The 21,848-nt window shown below is 39.6% G+C and overlaps 1 protein-coding gene and 1 long non-coding RNA gene across 3 annotated transcripts in view; one reads left to right on the top strand and one right to left on the bottom strand.

The window, feature by feature from the left end:
- SLC30A8 (solute carrier family 30 member 8) overlaps window positions 1-21,848 on the bottom strand; it is a 52,449-nt gene that overhangs the window by 5,522 nt on the left and 25,079 nt on the right. Inside the window, exons 3-7 of the mRNA XM_001095488.5 lie at window positions 17,573-17,719; window positions 13,285-13,438; window positions 9,295-9,445; window positions 7,629-7,734; window positions 10-144 (exon numbers count right to left, since the gene is read on the bottom strand). Of these exons, the coding sequence (XP_001095488.2) occupies window positions 10-144; window positions 7,629-7,734; window positions 9,295-9,445; window positions 13,285-13,438; window positions 17,573-17,719 (693 nt within the window). The remainder of the gene's footprint in view (window positions 1-9; window positions 145-7,628; window positions 7,735-9,294; window positions 9,446-13,284; window positions 13,439-17,572; window positions 17,720-21,848) is intronic.
- Window positions 1-21,848, top strand: part of LOC114680325 (uncharacterized) — a 395,268-nt gene that overhangs the window by 353,011 nt on the left and 20,409 nt on the right. The window lies entirely within an intron of this gene.

Here is a 21,848-nt window from a genome sequence, read left to right as displayed (position 1 = left end):
CTCACTGACCTGTAGCAACATGAGCTGAGAGAATTACTTGATTCATTGTTAGAGACCAGATGTGCAGGCTGTGCACAGACACCACCCCGTCGACTGCTAAAATAAGCTCTTTCACACCATTGTAATTCAGGCTCTTTGGCACACCTGACAAAAGGTAAGAGATGGAGGCTGTAGTTATTCAACTAAATACAGCTCATTGAATTACCTAAACAAGCTGCAAAGTCCTCACCCAAAGTTCAAGGTGCTTATCCCTTTGCTGGTTTCTTACTTCAAATGTTTACAAAGAAGATTTACCTGACTACTTCAAGGTTTACCATCAGCCAGAAGTTCCCACTCAGAATACTTGCAGAATTTACTATGCAATAACCAACAACAGTAATTATCCTTAGTTTTTACGGTATACTATTAAACTAACTGTGCCTTTTCCAACTATCTTTATATACACTCTGGAAAGTAAAATGAATAACATGAAATTTGGTATCAAATAATCATGGGTTAGCATGCTGATGACAACTATTGTGAATTTACCCAAATCCCAGAACTTCTCTGATCCTCAGCACATTTGTAGTAAAATAAGGGTGATAAGAACAACACATAGATCACAGAACTCTTTGAGGAGCAATTCAGAAAATATCTAAACATTATGAACGGCAATGTTGTACAAACATTAGTTACCCAACAGGTCATTTAGTGAACTGTGCTAACAGAAGATCCTAACATTGTATAATACCGTCTTATTCCTTTTGTACGTTTTCCATTATTTTAGCTACGCTGGAGGATGCTGTATAAGAGATGTCTAAGTACAGCCCTTTTTTAGCCTCTACTTCAGTTATGTACAAACAACACAAACACCTGGGGTGTTTATTAAAAACAAATGTACCACAACTCCATTCCAGGCCTAAAAGGAAATTTCTATGGATGAAGCTCCAAAATGTAGAGTCTTTCAGAGTGGTTTTCAACCTTGGATGCACATTAGTATTACCAGAGGAGATTTTAGAAATCCTAATGACTAAGTTATAATCCAAGACCAATTAAATCAGAATCTCTGTGGATAAGGCCCAACATCAATGCTCATTTGGTGATTCTATCAGGCAGCCGAGATTGAACCACTGCACTAACATGCATGAGCCACTGAGCAGCTCTGCTTTGCAGTGGTTCTCTAGCCTGACTACATGTTTTTAAAAATACCAAAGCCAGCCCCAACCCCAGACAATTAAATCAGAATCTCTGGGTGATATAGTTTGCATATTTGTCCTTGCCAGTGTCTCATGTTAAATTGTAATCCCCAATGCTGGAGATGGGGCCTGGTGGGAGGTGTTTGCATCATGGTGCCAGATCCCTCATGGCTTGGTGCTGTCTTTGCGATGATGAGTGAGTTCTTGCAAGATTTGGTCATTTCAAAGTGTGTGGCACCTCCCTGCCCTTGCTCCATTCTCATCATGTGACGTGCCTGCTCCCCCTTTGCCTTTTGCCACTATTGGAAGCTTCTTGAGGCCTCCCCAGAAGCAAATGCCACCATGCTTCCTGTATAGCCTACAGAACCATGAGCCAATTAAACTTATTTTCTTTATAAATTATCCAGTCTCAGGTATTTCTTTATAGCAATGTGAGAACAGCCTAATACACTGGGTATGGGAAGCCTGAGAATAAGTATTTTTTAAAAGCTTCCCAGAGGATGATAATGAGCAGCTAGAGCTGAGAACCATCTACTTAAAGAAATGGGGAACCCTTAACCCTCCTTTTGAAAAATTTAACCCATTTATGCCTGAGGTTGCAATTTTTTGAATTTTTGTAATCAGACCTTGGCAATGACCTTGAGCAGTAGGATATAAATAGCTCCCACATGCTTAGCATTCCAATAATGGAACACTAGGCATAAACAGGCTAAGAACCTTGTTCATGGGGGATTTCTTCCTTGAAGTTAACTCAAAATTCTCTACAGCATAAGCTGAGTTTTTGATCCTACCTAATATTGTTTGTGGAAGTAACAAAGAGCTGGTCATTATGCTGTTTTACTCTATGAGTGGCAAGAAACCTAGGCTCCTAGAAGCAGATGAAAGGAGTTCTTGTCTCAAATTAGCCATGCAATGTGAATAAAGTCATGGGTAAAACTGTTTTAATAATAATAACAAACTTTTATTGAGGGCCCACTATGTGTAAAGTTTGTGCAAAGTACTTCATTTATAGCAATTATCTCATTTAATAGTCCTAAAAACTTTAGAAGCTAGTTATTAAGGTTACAATTCTTATTTAACTAGAGGAGAGGAAATTGGGGTCAGTTAGATTAAGGAACATTGCTAAGGCCACAAAGAGAAGTGGCAGAATCAGGGATATCAGATCCCAACGTCTGTGCTCTGAGTACAAAGTGTTATGCAAATACTAGAGTCTAGGAATTACAATCGAAACATTATCTGTTACGCCTAATGTGTGTCATCTCTTCGGGGAATTACCATTTGAAGACCTGCTATCATTCATCTAGGCCCTTTGAAATTAAGTCATGATCCCACTACCCTTTTTTCACTTGTCTCCTTCATCTCATTACTATTATAGAGAACACAGGTCCACCATGATTTATTTTATTATAAGAAATAATGTTGCCAGGCAAGAGGCATGGCCCCTCTGGCCTTGATGCTCCATCACATCCTAGAACTTTCTTTTGCCTGGGGGGGAGTCTGAAAAAAATATTAATGCATCCAGAAAAATATCTAAATTAGTGTTTAATAAATAACTTCCCAGACTTACAAATGTATTTTAAAAACCACTGAACACCATTCATAGTTAAATAATTGCATTTGAAATCAATAAGATACAATATTTCACCTATCAGAGTAGAAAAGAATGAACAGTTTGATAATACTCAGTGGTTGTGATGATGTGAGGAAAGGAGCATTTTTATATGCTGTTGGGGGGAAGGAAATTGATACTATATCTTTGGTAGAAATGGTAGTATCTATCAAATTTTGAAATGCATGTGATATAGTTTGGCTGTGTCCCCACCCAAATCTCACCCAAATCTCACCTTTAATTGTAATAATCCCCAGATGTCAAGGGTGGGGCCAGGTGAAGATAATTGAATCATGAGGGCAGTTCCCCCATACTGTTCTCGTGGTAGTGAATAAGTCTCGTAGATCTAATGGTTTTACAAATGGGAGTTCTCCTGCAAAAGCTTTCTTGCCTGCTGCCATGTAAGACGTGACTGTGCTCCTCCTTTGCCTTCTGCCATGATTGTGAAGCCTCCCCAGCCATGTGAAACTGCGAGTCCATTAAACCTCTTATTCTTTATAATTACCCAGTCTCAGGTATGTCTTTATGAGCAGTGCAAAAACAAACTAATACAGCATGTAAGTTTTGAAACAGCAATATCACTTCTAGGAATTATTCCACAGATATTCAAGTGCTAAAAATATATATATCCAAGGGTGATAATTACATCATTGTTTATAATGTCCATCACAAGCAAGTCCTTCCATGCTGTGGAGTAATTACAGCTGTGAAGAACAGGGTATATCTATGTATGTGCTAATATAAAAGATCTCCAAGTGAAAAATGTCAGGTGCAGAGAAAAATGTGAATCAATATGTAATCCCATTTTTATTTAAAAAAAAGGCACACACATACATCACATACACATATACATATACGTGTGTGTGTATATATATATATGCAAATGCACAAATATCTTTGGAAAGATAAATGTCAACTTATTAATAGGTATTATCCCTGAAGAATAGGACTGAGAAGGCAAAGATGGAAATATAAGGAGACTTTTTTAAATTATTGCATACTTTTCTGTATTATTTTTAAATTTTACTAAGTACCATACTAACATAATTTGAAGACCTAATTTAAAAAGTAAGTGCCTTCCAGAAAGGAGTTATCTGCTAGTTTCTATAATTAACTGATGCAGACCAGTCTCTGCACTTTTCCTGAAGTAAAATAAGAAAGATAATCACCAAGGAAGAGCTATAGTGAGACACACAAAAAAAAGTGGAATATAGCTCATTTCAAATTGTACACCAACTTGTCTTTTATCTTTCTTTAAGTCAATAACTTCCATAATAGCAACAACAGCTGCAGCTCAGCACTTGGTGCCCAGGAAAGAAAATGGATGCTTCTGTGGCTTGACAACCCAAATATTAGAGCCAGAAAATTCACTGTTACTATGTGACATTTGACTCCTTTATCCATTTCACTGTTGTCAACACTATCATCTTTCAAAAATTGTAGTGACCACCAAGAACAAACCTTTAAATGTATACTTAGCAGTGAACGCTAATGAAATGTGAGCTGTCACTAAAGGCAATTGCACTCTGAGACCAGATCTACCTTATGTCAAAATGTGCTGGACAAAAAAACAAAAAAAATCAGCTAATGTCTGGATATTTCAATCATTCGGATATTTGATATGATGCAAACTTATAGCTCTGGCTGAATTTTACAGGTGCCATTCCCATGGCCAGCATGTGAGAATCCCTTCAGTGGTACGAAAAGATTAGTCCAGTGGTTCCTGAATTGTTGTCCTGGGACCAGCAGCAACAGCATCTTGTTAGAAATTCAAATTCTTGCCCCTCCTACTCCCCAATAAGATATACTGACTCAAGAATTGTAGGAGTGGGTTCAGATATCTGTGTTTTAATAAACCATCCAGGTGATTCTGATGCCACTAAAGTTTGAGAACTGCTGGGTTAGTCTAATAAGGGTTTTGGACAAATATGTATGTCCAAATACCTATTTTAGAATACCTATTTTCCTGGAATGTGGGATAGAAAATGGTATCATTTGTTAATACAAATGGTCAATGTAGCAATGATAAATCACCTTCTAAATATAATTGAGTACCTTGGGTCTCCAATAAACCTTATTTTTAAATTTTAAGCAGTTTTAAATTGACATAATAATTGTACATATGTATGGGACACACAGTGCTATTGCCATACAGATAATGCATAGTGATCAGATGAGGGTAATTAGCAAATTCATCATGTCATACATTTATTATTTCAGCCTGTTGGGAACATTCAATATCTTCCTTCTAGCTATTTGAAACTATATATTATTGTTAATTGTATTCTTGTCATTCTATAGTGCTATAGAACATTAGAGCTTATTCCTCCTATCTCATTGTAATTTTGCATCCTTTAAGAACTCTCTCCCTATCCTACTCTTCCCCTTCCCTGCCTCTGTTATCTGTTCTACTTTTTACTTCTATGAGAACTTTTTTTTTTAGCTTCCACATATGAGCCAAAACATGTGATGTTTAACTTTCATTTCCTGGCTTATTTTACTTAGCATAATGTCCCCCAGTTCCATCCATGTTTCTACAAATAACAGGATTTCATCGTTTTTCACCACTGAATAGTATTCCATTGTGTATATACACTGCATTTTCTTGATCCATTCATCTATTGTTGGACACCTAGGTTGTACTCCCACACTTTCCCTTTGATGCTCCAGTCAAATCTCCTCTAGTTATTTGTTACCTTGGCCCTTTCTTACTGCGGGGACTAGCCCCAGCATCTCTAGTCAGCCATCTTGCTGATGTCACTCTCTGACGTACTTTAATATTCTAAGATAATGTCAACGGGAGTCAGTAGTTCTCCCATTCCAAGTACCACTGAATAGTTCTTCTGGTGATGAAGATGGATTTATTCTGATCAAGACTCTCTTATCTGGCCTTTCTGAGGCCATCAGCATCTATGGCTGACTAGTGCTATCGCCACAGTCTATACCCAAGAATTGGCAATTTCTTCCTGTGCAGGTAAATATACAGTACAGTGTTTATTTCCACAATGTAGCTTCATATTTCCTATATTCCAGTCAACACAAAAATGCTAGCTGATAGTTTATATTTACCAAGCTTCCACTGTGTTCTAGCATAATGCCATTTATTTCATCTAATCGTCTCAGCAACACTGTATTGTGGATGTGATATTCCCATTTTTGAGTTGCGAAACTGAAGTTCGGAGGAGGTTACCTGAGGTCTCACAGCTAGAAACTTGCATGACTAGCATTTGAACGAAGGTGGGTCTGATACAAAGACCTTGCTTTTTCAACTATATGATATCTCTCTGAGCTAACTCTGCCAGTAAAGATGTAGCCTAGAAAGGGCAGAAACCAGTAGTTCTTCAACCATTTTATGCCAAATGAAAAGAAAATCACCAAATTGCAGAATGGGGGAAAGGATGCAGGCAGTAAGCTTTAGGCATAAGGATGGATTTCTTTGCAGTGAGGGTTATTTATGTGATCTGTTCCTGGATAGTTGGAAGACTCAAAGAGCCAGACAGAAATTTCACAGGCCCGGGAGAGTAGTCAAGGATAATGATAATGGGGCTGTAGGTGATGAGGTTAACATAAGATCCTACTCGGGCCTAACAGCAGGCCTCAGCAAAGCCTCTGGGACCACTGGCCCCTGCTCCCAGCCATGTTAAGATCTCTAATAAAAGACCCACACCTCTTCTTTGTAGCAGTTCCCACTATTGCATTTCAGTGTAATTTTTTGAATGATCTCTTTCTCCCCTTATTAAAGTATTATCCCCATGAGGACAAAGCTTTTTTTTTTTTTTTAATTTTATTTTGTTGAGGTAGGGTCTTACTCTGTCACTCAGGCTGGAGTACAGTGGCACCATCTCGGCTCACTGCAGCCTCTGCCTCCCAACCTCAAGTGATCCTCCCACCTCAGGCTCCTGAGTAGCTGGGACTACAGGCTTGCACCACAATGCCCAGGTAATTTTTTGTATTTTTTGTAGAGACGAGGTTTTCCCGTATTGCCCAGGTTGGTCTCAAACTCCCGGATTCAAGCAATCCTCCCACCTCAGCCTCCCAAACTGTAATTCCTGGAATTATAGGCATGAGCCACTGTGCCCAGCCCATATTTCATTTTACTATACTTTATTTTGAGAGATGGGGTCTCACTATGTTGCCCAGGCTGTAGGCCAGTGGCTATTCACAGGCACAATCCCACTACTGATCGGCATAAGAGCTTTGACCCACTCTGTTTCTGATCTGTGCCAGTTCACCCTTCCTTAGGCAACCTAGTGGTACCCTGTTCCCAGGAGGCCATATTGATGTTGAACTTAGTGCAGACACCTGAACCTCATAGCACACTACAGCCCAGAACTTCATAAGAGAGCTGTGTTCTGCTCTGCTCCTCTCTGTAACTCCAGTTCTGAGCACATTACCTCGCACAGAGCTGGGGCTCAATAAACACTTGCCAAACAAATAAAGGGTCACCCTTGTTTTCTTCTACTCTGAGATACAATTTGAAAAAAAAAATGTTTAGCTCTAATGCAGCCTAGGAGGTAAATTTATGTAGTTTTTTCTTAGGTCTTTTCCAGGTATATTTAGGGAATAATTTATATTTTTGCAGTATCTCCTCATGATGTTTATACTTATTGTTTTTACACTGTGAAATATTACATAACAGTTGCTAGAGCAGGAATAGAAGCCAGTTCTTTTTACTTGTTCCCATATGAAAAAAATCAAACGATCGTTTTCACAAAAATTCCTTATCACTTTAAATTTTTCCCGTAATTCAAATTAACAGTGAGCATGCCTTACAGTCATGCCCTTTTGTGATTCTGGGGAAGAGAAAACACTGACCCTGGGAGTAATAATAAAATCACTCCTACCTTCCATGAGTAAGATGGAGAAGTCCTTTAAGATAGTGATGGTGCTGGCCAAAACCAGGATGGAAAAGATGAATGTGCAGATTGGGTCGGCTAGTTTATACTCTGGCTAGAAAAAAACAAGGATTTTGGTTAACTGAATTCATACCTCTCTTCCAGAAAGTCTGATTAATAAAATAAGTAAACCTCCCTGTGTCTTTCCTTCTCTGTCACTCATTCACCCTTTTGACATGTGTCATCCAACTCAGAGGCAAGACTTTGTTTTTGAAGACTCAATCCTTCCTTTTAGCTTTAAACTACCAGCAAATAAAGAAGTGAGACTACAAGACATGCTCTCCCCGTAATTTAAGAACTAAAAGGAAGAATATTCTTAAGTTTGCCCTCAAGAGCCCTGATTTAACTTCTTGAAGATTAATAAAAGTACAGAGTATGTGATGAAAGAATGCATAAATATGCCCACAAGATCCAATGACGTTTTGGCCTTAATTATAATGAGGAGAAGAAAGGATATTACTTGCTCAGAAATTGCATATGGCCAGCACACACCTGGACTATGCTCTTGGTTGACTGGGGTGAGTTTATTTCTTTGCCTCTCAAGTATTGCACATACTCAAGGCTGGCATCTTTGATGCAGTCTTAAGGGTGTGAACCAAAGTGTCATCCTTGCTCAGTCTCCTCACTGGAACCCTTAGCCTCAGGGTGAAATGTCTGCTTTTCTACCCTTGATGAAGTTCTTTGCCACAGAAAAGTCTCTTTAAGAAATTCAGCATCAACTCAACTTCTGTAAGTGGACCCTCAAACTCCACGTACCCTTATAATTTTGAACTAGATTTGCCTTAGACTTAAAGCTTTCAGTGATCATTTTGCTCAACTGAATTCAGATATTTTTGTAATTTTTATTTACATGTTTTCCCTTTTTCAGGAAAAGCTATGAGTCTCTGCAAATTAGACAATTGTGATGCAAACAGACAGAGCTAAATGTTCTTCTCCATTCTGTGCCTGCTAACCCATCTCTGTTATCAGTATTACCAGGTAGAGATCTGTAGTGGAAATTTATTTATTTAGGGTCAGAGGCTTACCGGGGAGTCTTTCCCACTTTTCATTAGCACTTTGGCTTTTGGGGGAGAAGCCACCTCTCCCCCATTGTGGGCAATACTGGTGGAACAATAAATCAGGTACTCTAACCTCCCTTCAGCCAAGCAGCAGACACAAGACACAACCTAGGTCAATTGGACTCCGTTCACAGAAGTATCATTCTTCAGAAGTGACAAAAACAGAAAACAAAATTTGTTGAGACACATTTATTTCAGTGTGGTGTCTCGGACAGAAGTTGGATCGTTTCTAAAATCTCGATATCAAAATTTGCCCTTATTTCTACTTTGACGTCTGTCTAGGAGCACACACAGTACATTTCAGCCATTAAATATACTTTTTGCTAAAGTGAGCCAGAGATGTTCCCTATTGCTTATAATCCAAGAACCTGAAGGTATTCACAGTTTAGTTGCTATTCATCTTAACACCATGGTTGAGGGTTTGTTTGCTTGCTTTAGCTTTGCAAAGTAGTTTGTATAGGTAAACAGAGGATGCCCATTCTCTTTAAGTTAATGTTGGAGCTTCTGTACTACCTAATCTATGTAAGTACTAGGATGGTGGGTAAACTCAAACTCACCTTAAAGTAGATAATAAGTGCACTAATTAGCACACTGATACTCTGAAATAGATCTCCAAGGGCATGCACAAAAGCAGCTCTGACGCTGGCATTGGCTTGCACTTCCTTGTGATTGTGGCCAAGGCGTCTCTGGTGCAAAACCACAGTTAGTCTGAAAGAGAGAACAATGTTCTTAGCACACATGAGATCAGTTTTCAAAATGTAGGCAGCATAATGGAGGAGCTGGCAATAACATGCATTTTCCAAAATGATGGATAGTTGAAGTATTTATGCTTTAAAAAGATCTATCTTTGACTAATGTTTAAATACACGTGTCATAAAATTTTAATACTTTTATACAAAAACAAACCACAGAGACGCACCCACTTTACTCATTCATCCACCTAATGTTTCTCTGTTTCACATTGAAACTGGAAAGCATCACTTCTTAGATGAAAATCAAGCATTTGACAATGAAGGGAGGAAATCTCCTTTATTGAAGGTTGACTGTCAGGCACTGAGCTGGCTTAAAGTCAAGCTTCATTGGGAGCTTAATTAAAAGTACTGGTTTCACACGCAAAAAAACACAGGAAGGGATAAATAAGGGAAAAATAAAATAAGTAGTGAATTTTATTGAAGTTTTATTTTACCTTTTATTTTACTTAATTTTGTGCATTTTTAAAAGAATTTTAAATTTGAATGATTTCTTAATGTCCAATGATGAGAATATTGTGCTCATGGATATAAAGCTCTTAATCCAGAAGTAGAAATATATTAATGTATTAAAAATGATCTGGTATGTGTACATATATATACACACAATATATTGCAAAGCTGAGCATCTCTTGTCTCAAAGTGATCAATAGCAAATACTACAAACTATGTGCATAATTCTGTTTATCTATACCTTTAAGTGGTATTAGACTAAACGCAAAATTAGAACATTTTCACTGACAGCTCAGTGTTTTGCCTTTCTGAACCTTTTCTAAACATTTTGGAACAAAGATTTAAAAACAGCAACATATTGTTCAACGTCATGTATCCCATTCTATTTTCAGGTAAAGTGTCTGTTAAAACTCAGGTCATCACCACAAAGTGAAATGACCACTAGGCATCAAGATCTGATCACTACATGATGTACAGTTTTCAGATGTTCAGTGTTTGGGTAGAAATTCACTCTCAACTAGGAGTTACCATTTAAGGTCCCTTAGACAGCCTGATATGGCTGATAGATCATAGACCCTCATCTGATCTGCCATGTGTGTTCATCACATTGTCATTCATTCTTTTACTCATCTTATTGACAAAAAGAGACAGGAAAAAAACATATGTAGTCACTCATATGCAGACACTTGTAAAATCTTGGGCCATAAAGGTGAGTGAAAACAGATGTGGTCATTCCCCAGTGTAGCTTTAAATGTGCTGGAGAAGGTAAAGTTTAAGCACCCCCCTCCCCCCACACACACACAAGTGGAAAATTCTAATTACAGTAAGTCCACCAAGAACTGGTACTATGGGTAATACAACAGAGGAGTCTGATTTAGTTAGAAAGACGTTACAGCTGAGTTGAACTCAAAAGCTTAAGCTAGAGTTAAATATGCTGAGGGAAGGAAATGTTTCAGGCAGTGAAAACTTAGCAGGCAATAGCCTTCAGGCTCTATTTATAACCTTCATCCTAGAATCTCTTCACAACTTCTATTGGAACTTTCTGTCCTGATTTTGAGTCCCCAAGGAATAGATTTATTCCTGAATCGCAGTTCTGATATCTTTATATTCAAACAATACAGCATCTAGCAGCATTTGAAACCTGTAATCCCAGTTTTTGGAGAAAATATTATAGTCACTCAGCATTCTTATCCATCAAAGTAACTATCTACTCGCACAAAGAAGGCAGAGATTTCCAACCGCCTTGACTTTCTGAGTGTAAAAAGCACCTGCAATGTGAAGGTGAATGTTCAAAAGCAGTTACAAGAAAAAGAAAATTTGGATGATATCTGTTTAGAAAATCAAACCTGATCATTGAGGCCCCAGATTGATGTGATAGTTGGGTAGGTTTGTAGCCTTCATCTTTGTGTAGCATCAAGACAGCCTACGTGACATATGACTCTCAGGAAGTTAATACTTGTATTCTTCCTTCTGCCTCAAGACCATATTGTTCTCCTTATGCAAAGCAGACATTATTGACCTGTAGTCAGCAATATGTGTGCTCTGGCATATTTGTCTCCTAGGGGTGATAGGTTTACATTGATCGACTCACACTTTTTCTCCCAGTGCCAATGTGAAACACATTTTCAAGTTAACTGGCTGAAGATGGGGATCTAGTCACTGACAGCAGATCAAACACCATTCTTCTAATTATTTAGCTCAGAGATTTTGAGCAATGGCTCACAAACTGAGAGCTGGGTAAGTGAGATGTCAAGGGGCAAGGCTATTAGAAAGAACTGAGGACCTTTTTCAAAGTGTATGTGCTCAGCTATTCTTGAATTCCAGAGATGCCATTGTGCCCCCTCTTAAAATCCACTGTTTAAAACTTCATTTTTCGATCACTGTCTTCTCTACCTTCATGTGAAAATCTACCTCAGAGCATATATCAAGTTGCATTGCAAGATAGATAGGCAGATGATAAATAGGCTGAGTTTCCTATTGCTTCTGTAATAAATTACCATAATGTTTTAGCAACTTAAAACAACACAAACTTATAGTTCTGGAGGTCAGAAGTCTACAGTGGGTCTCTAGGACTGCATCTTTTCTAGAGGTTCTAGAAGGGAATTCATGTTCTTGTCTTTTCCAGCTTCTAGAGGTCACCTGGCTCCAGGCTGCGTTCTCCATTTTCAACATCAGATATACAGCATCTTCTCTCCTCTCTGATCTCCTGTCTCCTTCTTATAAGGATGCTTGTCATTATGTGGGCTCACCTGGATAATCCAAGATAATCCCCTATCTTAATATCCTTCATCACATTTGCACAGTTCCTTTTGCCATATGATTTAACATATTCAGAAGTTCCAGGGGTTAGGATGTTTAAATCTTTTTAGGGGAGTGGGTCATTATTCTGTCCACCAACATGATAGCTAGCTATATCACTAGACAGAGAGATGGGTGGATGGAGTTTTAAGTAGAGTTGCCCAGAATTAGATCCTCAAATGGGAAGGAGAAATTTGACTCAAAAAGATCGAAGTCCTGACCTCAAAACCCCATTGCCTGAGCAATCCAGTAGTTCATTTTAGGAAAGGGAGACTCATTTGTCAAGGGACATATGCTCAACTCCTGTAAAATGATTTAAGACTGCCTAGATAAAAGAATGGACCAGCAGGTTGAAACCAAAGGGAGAATTTAACTAACATAGCACAAGGAAGAATTTTCATGCAGTCACAATGCTGCAAAGATAATAGAGGCTGTTTTTGAGGGAAATAAATTTCCTTTTATGAGTTCTATTAAAATATATGAAACTAATGACCATTTTATGGAAATGTTGCAAAAGAGAATGCAAAAGTAAAATGGGGACTGAAGTAAATACATTTTAGAGTCCCTTCCAACGCAACCCACAGGGAGGCCATCATCTGCTCACCTCATAGAAATGGAACAGTAGTAAGTTACGCCCCATGTGGAACCATTGACATGCCTGAGAATGTAAAGGAGCTCAATTTCTGAGTCTGTGAATCTGGATTAAAATCCTGGCTCTGTACTACTTAACCTCACTGGGCGTCAGTTTCCTGATCTGTAACATAGGAGTGTTGTGAACATTAAAGTTGGTAATGTATATCCAAACATCCTAACCCTGCCTCTGGCACACCAGAAGCTTTCGAAACATGGTAGCTAGTAGAAGCCAGTATTAAAAAACACTTTAGCTTAAACAAAAGCAGTTAACCTTGTTTTCAATCTTAAAGCCATTCAAACACTCTGTCTGGCCTCTAACATCTTCACAAGTGCTGAGTTTTTAAAAAGTCTTTGTCCAGATAGAGTTACAGGAGAGCCTCATGGGCACTGTGCGGGGACCAGGGGATGACTTACATAATGTTGGCTGCCACTGCGCAGCTGGAAACGATGATCATCACAGTCGCCTGGATCTGGTAATCGGGATACAGCAGGCGCTCACACGCCAGGTACACCAGCACGCCAGTCACCACCCAGATGCACAGGATGGAGAGCAGGGCTCCAAGGATCTCTAGGAATTCAAACACATACAGAAACCCACACACAGATAACTCCATCACCTACACCCCCAAAACTCGTAAGACTCTTTGCCGCTTCCCCCCAAAAGAGGCTTCACACTAGTTCACTCAGTGATTCACAAAGTAAAAGTCTGGACAGATTTTAAAACTAAGAGAAGGAATTTTAATGTTGCATTCATAAAACACCAGCGTCTGAGTCATTATGCTCCATGTTACTAAGTAATTTCCAGCAAATTTTTAGAACATATTAACTGCCGCCTACCCCCTCTACCCCCCGCCCACCCCACCACCCCGCCGCCGTTTTCCTTGGGGATCTTAATTTAAACAGGTGCTAAAATGATTGAAACTTATTAGGAGGTAAAATAATGAGACACAGAGAGTAAAATGTGTTTAGAAACTCTTAATTTCACCATAAAACATTTACGACCTGCCAGTGCCAGCACCTTCAATGGAATAAAATAGTGAAAAGGGAAAGCTTCAGAGAGCACTTGAAGAAAATGAGTTTTATTTGCCAGTGTAACATATTATAAACACAGAGGTGAGCTCAGAGGCTTGCTAACGCTCTGACTGCATTTTAAGAGCAACAGTAAGGAAAAGAAGCATCAGAATAGAAGTGTTTACATCAATATGTAGAGATAAAATGGTGTTCAATCTGCCCACTGAGGAAAGTGCATTTGCTCACTTAGGAGTTAACACTTCATTCTGACCTTTAATTCAAACCCATAGATAGATTCTAAAAACCCAGAAGGGTCTAGAAACATTCTTTGAGTCAGTGGTCAGGTACAATCCATCATTTAGTCCTTCCCCACTTTAAGCTAATCCCAGAGATTAGTTCCTTTTAAAGCAGAGCAATGTAATACATTCTTACCCAGTGTGTGGCAATAATTTCCCAGACTTTAGTCATTTACAAACAACCTTCATAACGTTTTCCAAATCCACATGCTACCTGCCTTATTAACCACTCAATATTTTTTTCAAATAAATTCCCTTTTTACACTTAGCTTCTTCCTAAACAATGTTATCCATGAAATTACATATTTGATGTGCTAGTTTATTTTGTAATGGGCATCAGGATGTGTAATTATTGTCCATGTGACACTTAAAATTATCTGACCAACTGTGGAACATTTCTCACACTATGGGAAATGCTGATGCAGATGTTTAAGGCATGAGCTCAAGTGTCAGACGTATATGGACTGGCTATGTGACTTTAGACAAGTCGCTTAACCTATTTGAGCCTGACTGTTCTTATCTATATGTATTATAATAATAAAATATATGTAGAATATAATAATAGAATAATAGAATATACATAGATTATGGGTTAAATTATGTTCCCCCCAAATTTATATGTTAAAGTACTAATCTTTGGCCGGGTGCGGCGGCTCATGTCTGTAATCCCAGCACTTTGTGAAGCTGAGGCAGGCAGATTGCCTGAGGTCAGTAGTTCAAAACCAGTCTGGCCAACATGTTGAAACCCCATCTCTATTAAAGATACAAAAAAAAAAAAAAAATTAGCTGGGCATGGTGGTATGCACCTGTAATCCCAGCTACTCGGGAGGCTGAGGCAGGGGTATTGCATGAACCAGGGAGGTGGAGGTTGCAATGAGCCGAGATTGTGCCACTGCACTCCAGCCTGGGCAAGAGAGCAAGACTCTGTCTTAAAAAAAAAAAAAAAAAAAGGTACTAATCTTCAATTCATCAGATTGTGACCTTATTTGGAAATAGGGTAATTGCAGATGAAGTTAGTTAAGATGAAATCATACTGGAGTAGGATGGTTTCAATATGGCTAGTGTCCTTACTTAAAGTGGAAACCTGGACACAGACATGCAAATGGGGAAAATGCCATGTAAAGATGAAAGCAGAGCTCTATGAGCCAAGGAATGACAGACAAAGTTTCTGACAAAGTTTGCCAAAAAACCACCAGAAGCTAAGAGAGAGGCCTGAAACTGATTTCCCCTCACAGACCTCAGAAGGAACCAACCCCACTGATGCCCGATTGCAGACTTCTGTTTTTCGTAACTGTGAGGCAATAAATGTCAATTGTTGAAACAGAAATGTATTTAAAACCGAGTAATGTATTATTACCCAGTGTGTGGCAATTATTTCCCAGACTTCAGTCATTCATAGACAACCTTCATAATTTGTTATGAAAATTAATGTACCCCCCAAAATAATGTACCCAATTTGTAGTACGTTATTAAGGCAGCCATAGGAACCTAATATAACATATAGCAAACACTCAAGAATCTGTTATTTTATTAGTCTACTCAGGCTACTTACAACTCCCCTTTGCAGAAGTTTATGAGGACCAGGCCCAAAAATTTCTGGTTTGCCGGAAATGGAAGTTGAGTCTGTGGATGTCAGGAAGTGTGTTTCCTACCCGTGAAAATCCAAATCAGGGTATGAAAGTGGAGCATGTCTAACTCAAAACCCATGGTTAGGAAGCACAGTGGGAAAAGAGCTGCAGGTGTAAAGCTCAATACCAAGAGCAAGAGTCAGGAGTCAGATCTCAAGACAAAACAAAGAGTCAGAAATCCAAAAGTAACTAGTTAGAACGGGAGACACATGAGGATCATTGGTAAATGCTACCATGATTGCTTAAAAAAAAATAGCTTAGCTGGGCTCATTGGGTTGACCAGATGATGGGTGTGTTGGGTATGAATGTGTTGGACTCACCTCTATGTCTATAGAGGTGCTGTTTAATATGGTAGCCACCAATCATGCATGGCTGTTTAAAATGAAATTAAGTAAATTTCAAAATCTGGTTCTTCAGTAGCACTAGCCGCATTTAAAGTGTTCAATAGCTACATCATACTGTATATTACAGAATATTGCCCTCGCAGCAGAGAGTTCTATGAACAGCTCAGGGTCTTTCATGGCCACGATGCCAAAGTACAAGCAGAGATCTAAATTCTGAGTTCACCCTACATTTTCAAACCATCTTAGGTTTACAAAACTGCTTTGACAAATGGTATCAGAAAGGGTCAAGTACATGTAAAACTTTACACCAACAAATAATGGGTGCTTAGCCAGAGGTCCATGTTTTCCAAGTGTAGTGCTGTTCAAGCACCGGCAAAAGCATTCTCAGATCACATTGTCACGAACTCTCGTTTATTGCCTCATCTCCTGGATGTTAAAGGGAAGCAAGTCAAAACACCTGTGATGATCAATGGTTTAGTATGAAATTAGGACTTCCTGCCATTCTAAACTTGAAAAACTGCAGTCCACAGGTGTCAGCCTACAAGCTGTGAAACGTGTCTAGCAGCCCTTTCAGTGAAGGCTGGCCACCCTTGCTCAGCTCTCCGATTTCCTCTACATTGAGGTTCTCAACCAGTGTGAAAATGTGGAATTGTGGCTATTTGTTCACATGATTTACACAAAATACTCAGTCAGAAGCTCCTCCAGCTGATATAAGGAATAACGCAGAGGAGAATTGAAGTTGCAGAGTATGGGGTTGTGGGGGCGGGTAAGGGAGGGATTGTAAAAATGAGTCAAAGTAAAAACCCTCATCAAGACCTAGGTGATGGGTTAGTTACTCAGTGAAGGAACCAGCTGCAAGAAAGGAGAAAAAGTAAACTTTCATCCTCTCCTCTTCCTTCTCCTCCTCCTTTTTTGCATTATTGTTGATTGAGTGAGCAAGCTATTCAGCTGGACCATTCACTGAATGGCTAAATGCTGTGTGTGAGCAGGAAAGCCTGTATTCTATTCCTGAATCATCTATAAGAAGTTCTTCAATCTCTGTAACTCTCTTGGGTGCTCCGTGCCTCCTTTTGCAATATGGCAGAAGCTTTACTCCTATCCTCTCTTCCAGGGATGCAGAGTAATTTAGTGAATTGTATTATGTCTATCACCAGGCACAGAGTCCCTGAGGCTGGGGCGGTTGCTGAAGTGATACACGTGTTCCTCTTGTCCCAGAGGACTAGAGATAGCACCATTAATCTGTCTGTTATCTGAATTAATATTGAAAACACATATTCCCACATAGACGTTTGTTTTATCCTGTGCATCAGAAATGTGTCTCTAAGGATTTTCCAACAAGGCTTTGCTTTGTAGCTTCCATTTTTACCCTTGGTTTGACTTTGCAGCACCAGCCTGCTGTTATTGCTCACTCTATGAACTGTACCTGCTCGGTGCCATCCAAACGTCAGCCGCTTAGAGGGAGGCTTCGATGACAACCACAGGGAGAAGAGACTGAGCAGGAAACTGGTCAGGTCAATTAAGAGGTGGGCAGCATCTGTGACGACAGCAAGACTCCCAGCGAAGTGCCCACCTAGAGAATGCAAAATAGTACACTGTGTTAAGGCCCCAGAATGCAGCTAGATTCATAGACATGCTAACCATCGTGGGTGAAAATGCCGCAGACTCACAAAACTTTAGAGGAGAAAGAGATCTTAAAGTTGATTTAATTCACTCCTTCTGCAACTCAGAGAGTGGATATGATTTGAACACGTAGAAATCAATTTCAAAGGAGAAGCCATTCCTTGGGTAGCAAAGACATAGAGATTAGAAACTGTGGGGCAGGCACATCTGGAGAACACCTTAGTTAGACTGGGGTAAGAGGATTCAAAAGAGAAAAATACAAGAGGATCAGGCTGAAGCAGTGTGGGCCAGATTCAAAGAGTCTCATAACCCAAACTGAGGACATGGACTTTTGTTTATAAACTAGATGTTGCGATCTGGCCCACAGATGTGTTTTTATTTGACTTACAATTTAATCATCATCTTTACCCTTTCCTTTTTCTCTATTAATTCATATTATCCACCTGAGCTTGAAATCCCTGTAATAAATAATAGGGAGCAGAAAGGAGAAAGGGCAGGTACCTTCCAATGGGCGTCTTGAGTGCTACAATCCAATAAAGCACAGGGATGCAATGTAAGCCATGAGAGTCCTGCCTGGCTTTTCCCTTTATTTGATGTGCTCCCTCTACTTCCCTCTAATCCTCCTTTGAGAAAAGACCTCCAGCCTCCAAAATAGAAGTTAAAGAAAAACCTTGCCCTTTCCTTCCCAGACACGGTTTGTTGTTTGAGAGCAATAACCTTTATTGCTCTTACTACATCTTCTCAGCAAAGGGCTTTTCTGACTGATTAGTTCTCCCTACAGCTGTTTATTGCCTTGTGTACTACAAAATAGCAGAGACTGTCAGCCATCAGCCTCGCCATCATCAGCCTCACCTTGTCTCGCCTAATGATTTTTAAAAATTACATAGATAGCTCATAATTGCAATAATCCCCACAGGCCATTGGCTCTATCTGTAGTTAATAACTGGTTTGTCAAGGTTTAATGGGCTGAAGCAAAGTAATCTTCGAGCCTGTTACCGAACAGTCAGTGCAAAAATCAGAATGATTCATTAGCCAAAGAGCAACATTTTGCTAACAAATCAGCTGTCCTCCCAATTATCCTCTAATGTTGCCCTATCTGCCCAACTTGGTCCTGATGATAAAACTGTGTTAATAAGGCATTATTTCTTGCCCAGAGAATAACTCCATGCAGATAAGCAGTATGCTGCAATCACAGCAATGAGTGATGATGATTCTACGTGCTGGGTTGAAATATAGTCTAAATCAAGGAAATGAAGTCAGTCTTATGAAGTCTCTTCAACAGTCTCAGCTGAGGCAGGAAGCACCTGAGAAAGAAAAAGGGCTTGCTTTGGAAGAAATCATGTTACTATGGAGGCTTGGAAACAGAACCATTTTGCAACCTTCAGAGCTACTTATAGGAACCATCCAGAAAACTGTAGGCAATCGCTGACACATAGAGCAAACTGCTTGCAAGAGGTAATTTGTGACTGATCTTGCATTTGCTTCTGAAAGCATGGAGTATTATTGACAATTAATTCAATTATCCAGCCAATATTTATTGAGCCCTTACTGTGCATGGTACCAGGGATTGGGTATACAAAGATAAACAAATCACAGCCTCTCTTCAGTGATCTCCTTGTTTAACACTCACTGTACCAGAGACAAGTTAATGGGCTAAGGGATCGGAGAGCTGCTCTCACTGGGAGGAGTGAGGAACTTTTCACAAAGAGAGGGGTAAGAATTACCAAAAACAGAAGGGGTTTTCGGGAAGAGATAAAACCACCGGCTAAAATAGAGTGAAAGAACATAGCACTTTTCGGGAAAAGCAGAAGGTATAGAGTGTTGGAGGAAAAATGGGAAATGAGCCTGGGAAAGCACATTGGAAATGCCTGTGTGGGGTATTATATGTCAAGCCAAGGGGTGTGAATGTGATTCTATGGCTAAGGGGATCTACTTATTACTTTGAGGCAAGGTTGTGGTATGTTGAGATCTGTTTTTAAGAGACGTCTTAGCCAGCAATATGGAGGATGACTTTGGAGAGAGGTTAAGAGGAGCTAGAGGTTAAGACTCGACAGTGTTAGCCAAGGGAAATTATGATAAAGGCATGAACTAGGGCAGCAGCAGTCATGTTTCTGGAATACTTGACAAGATGTGGAGAGCAGTACACTTATACCAAGATAAGAGACACACAGAAAAGACTCAGACCTGGAAGACTTTACTTAAGGCCTGTGGGGTGAAGGTGACAGCAATAGAGCAGAGGAACTATGGGGCCTGGGTCTCACAAACTACCTCCAATTAAGATGGTGTTAATTCCCCATGCGGGTTTCCACGGAGAAAAGAGACTTACTGACAGCAATGAAAGAAGTAAATGTTTATCTGACAACATTAGCCATGTGTCCCATTGCTGGGCTACACAATTATGTGCTATTAATTAATTTTTTTAAATTCTTTAATTATTTTGTGAATAGTATTATGACACTATACCATATGTTGTGTCAAAACCCCATTGAGTTGTTATTTAACAAATACAACAGGTCCTCAAATAACATCAGTTCATTCAACATCCTTTGTTTATAACGTCGGTAAGAAAATAAAATGGATTCCTGACCAGGGCCACTGTCTGGAGTTCGTGTGTTCTCCCCATGTCTGCATGGGTTTTCTCTGAGTATTAGGGTTTCTTCCCACATTCCAAAACTGTGCACGTGAGGTTCACTGGCGCATCTACATCGTCCTGGTCCTGGCGGGAGTGAGTACGGGTGTGACTGTGCCCTGTAATGGGAGGCATCCTGTTCAGGGCTGTTTCCCACCTTGAGCCCTGAGCTGTGAAAAGCTCCAGCTATGAAACTGGAATAAGAAGGCTGAAAAAAGAATGAATGAAAACAAATGATTGTAAAATAAATATGTGTAAGGTAGATGATCATCATACAGATGCCCAACAAAAAAGAGTATGAAAGTGCTCAGCAAACCCAGCTTATTTTTTCTTATTTGGGTTTGAACTGTGTGGTGGTAGGAGGCACTCCTGACAATTTTCACTTTGCAAACATTTATTCCTTGATGTAACCACCACCATTATGACCACCCTCACTCACTGATTCACCCAAAATTGCATAATTATCTCACTTGTGTTTATCATCTTTCTTAGATGTATGTATAGCTCACATTTATCTCAGTGTTTAATATTTGAAGTGTTTTGGCCTTATTTAGAAGTTTTGTGATGTTTTTGTGACCAGTAATATGGCATGGAAACTTGACTCGTTTCTATCAGTTGGCCTATGGTAAAATTGGTTTTTGTTATATGTCATTTCACTGAAAGTCAGAGTTTCCAAGAACTTCTCCACGATGTTAAGTGAGGACTTACTGTGTTTAAAATATATCACAGTTCTCATGTTTTGACATTTGTTAAAATATTAATACCAGGAACCTCCAAAAATATAACAGACCTGAGCTACTACAATCCCTTGGCTGTGTAGAACAAGGTAAGTGCCCTGATCAATAAAACTTGTGGTTATCACACCACCCAGCAATATCTTTCTCTTAGTAAAAGAGAAGTTTTTCACTCAGATAGTTACCGTCTTCCCCAGGCTGCTCCCAGCTCTGAATTCCTGTCTAATAATCTGGTGTTTTCTCTATTTTTTTTTTTTTTTTTTTGAGACGGAGTCTCGCTCTGTCGCCCACGCTGGAGTGCAGTGGCCGGATCTCAGCTCACCGCAAGCTCCGCCTCCCGGGTTCACGCCATTCTCCTGCCTCAGCCTCCCAAGTAGCTGGGACTACAGGCGCCCACCACCACGCCCGGCTAATTTTTTGTATTTTTAGTAGAGACAGGGTTTCACCGGGTTAGCCAGGATGGTCTCGATCTCCTGACCTCGTGATCCACCCGTCTTGGCCTCCCAAAGTGCTGGGATTACAGGCTTGAGCCACCGCGCCCGGCCCGTGTTTTCTCTATTCTTACTCAACTCAGAATAGTCCTACTTCAGACATTTCCCCTAACTACTCTCAATTTCTTCCAGCAAAGGCCATACCTGAGCTTACTTTTCTTCTGAGGTCTTAGCATCTGAACGTGTATCCATTCAAATAGAGAAACATGTTTACATCTGCAACAT

Source organism: Macaca mulatta, chromosome 8 (assembly GCF_049350105.2).
Source record: "Macaca mulatta isolate MMU2019108-1 chromosome 8, T2T-MMU8v2.0, whole genome shotgun sequence".
NCBI lineage: Eukaryota > Metazoa > Chordata > Mammalia > Primates > Cercopithecidae > Macaca > Macaca mulatta.
Note: the sequence above shows the minus strand (reverse complement) of the source record. Positions and strands in the feature narration are given on the sequence as shown.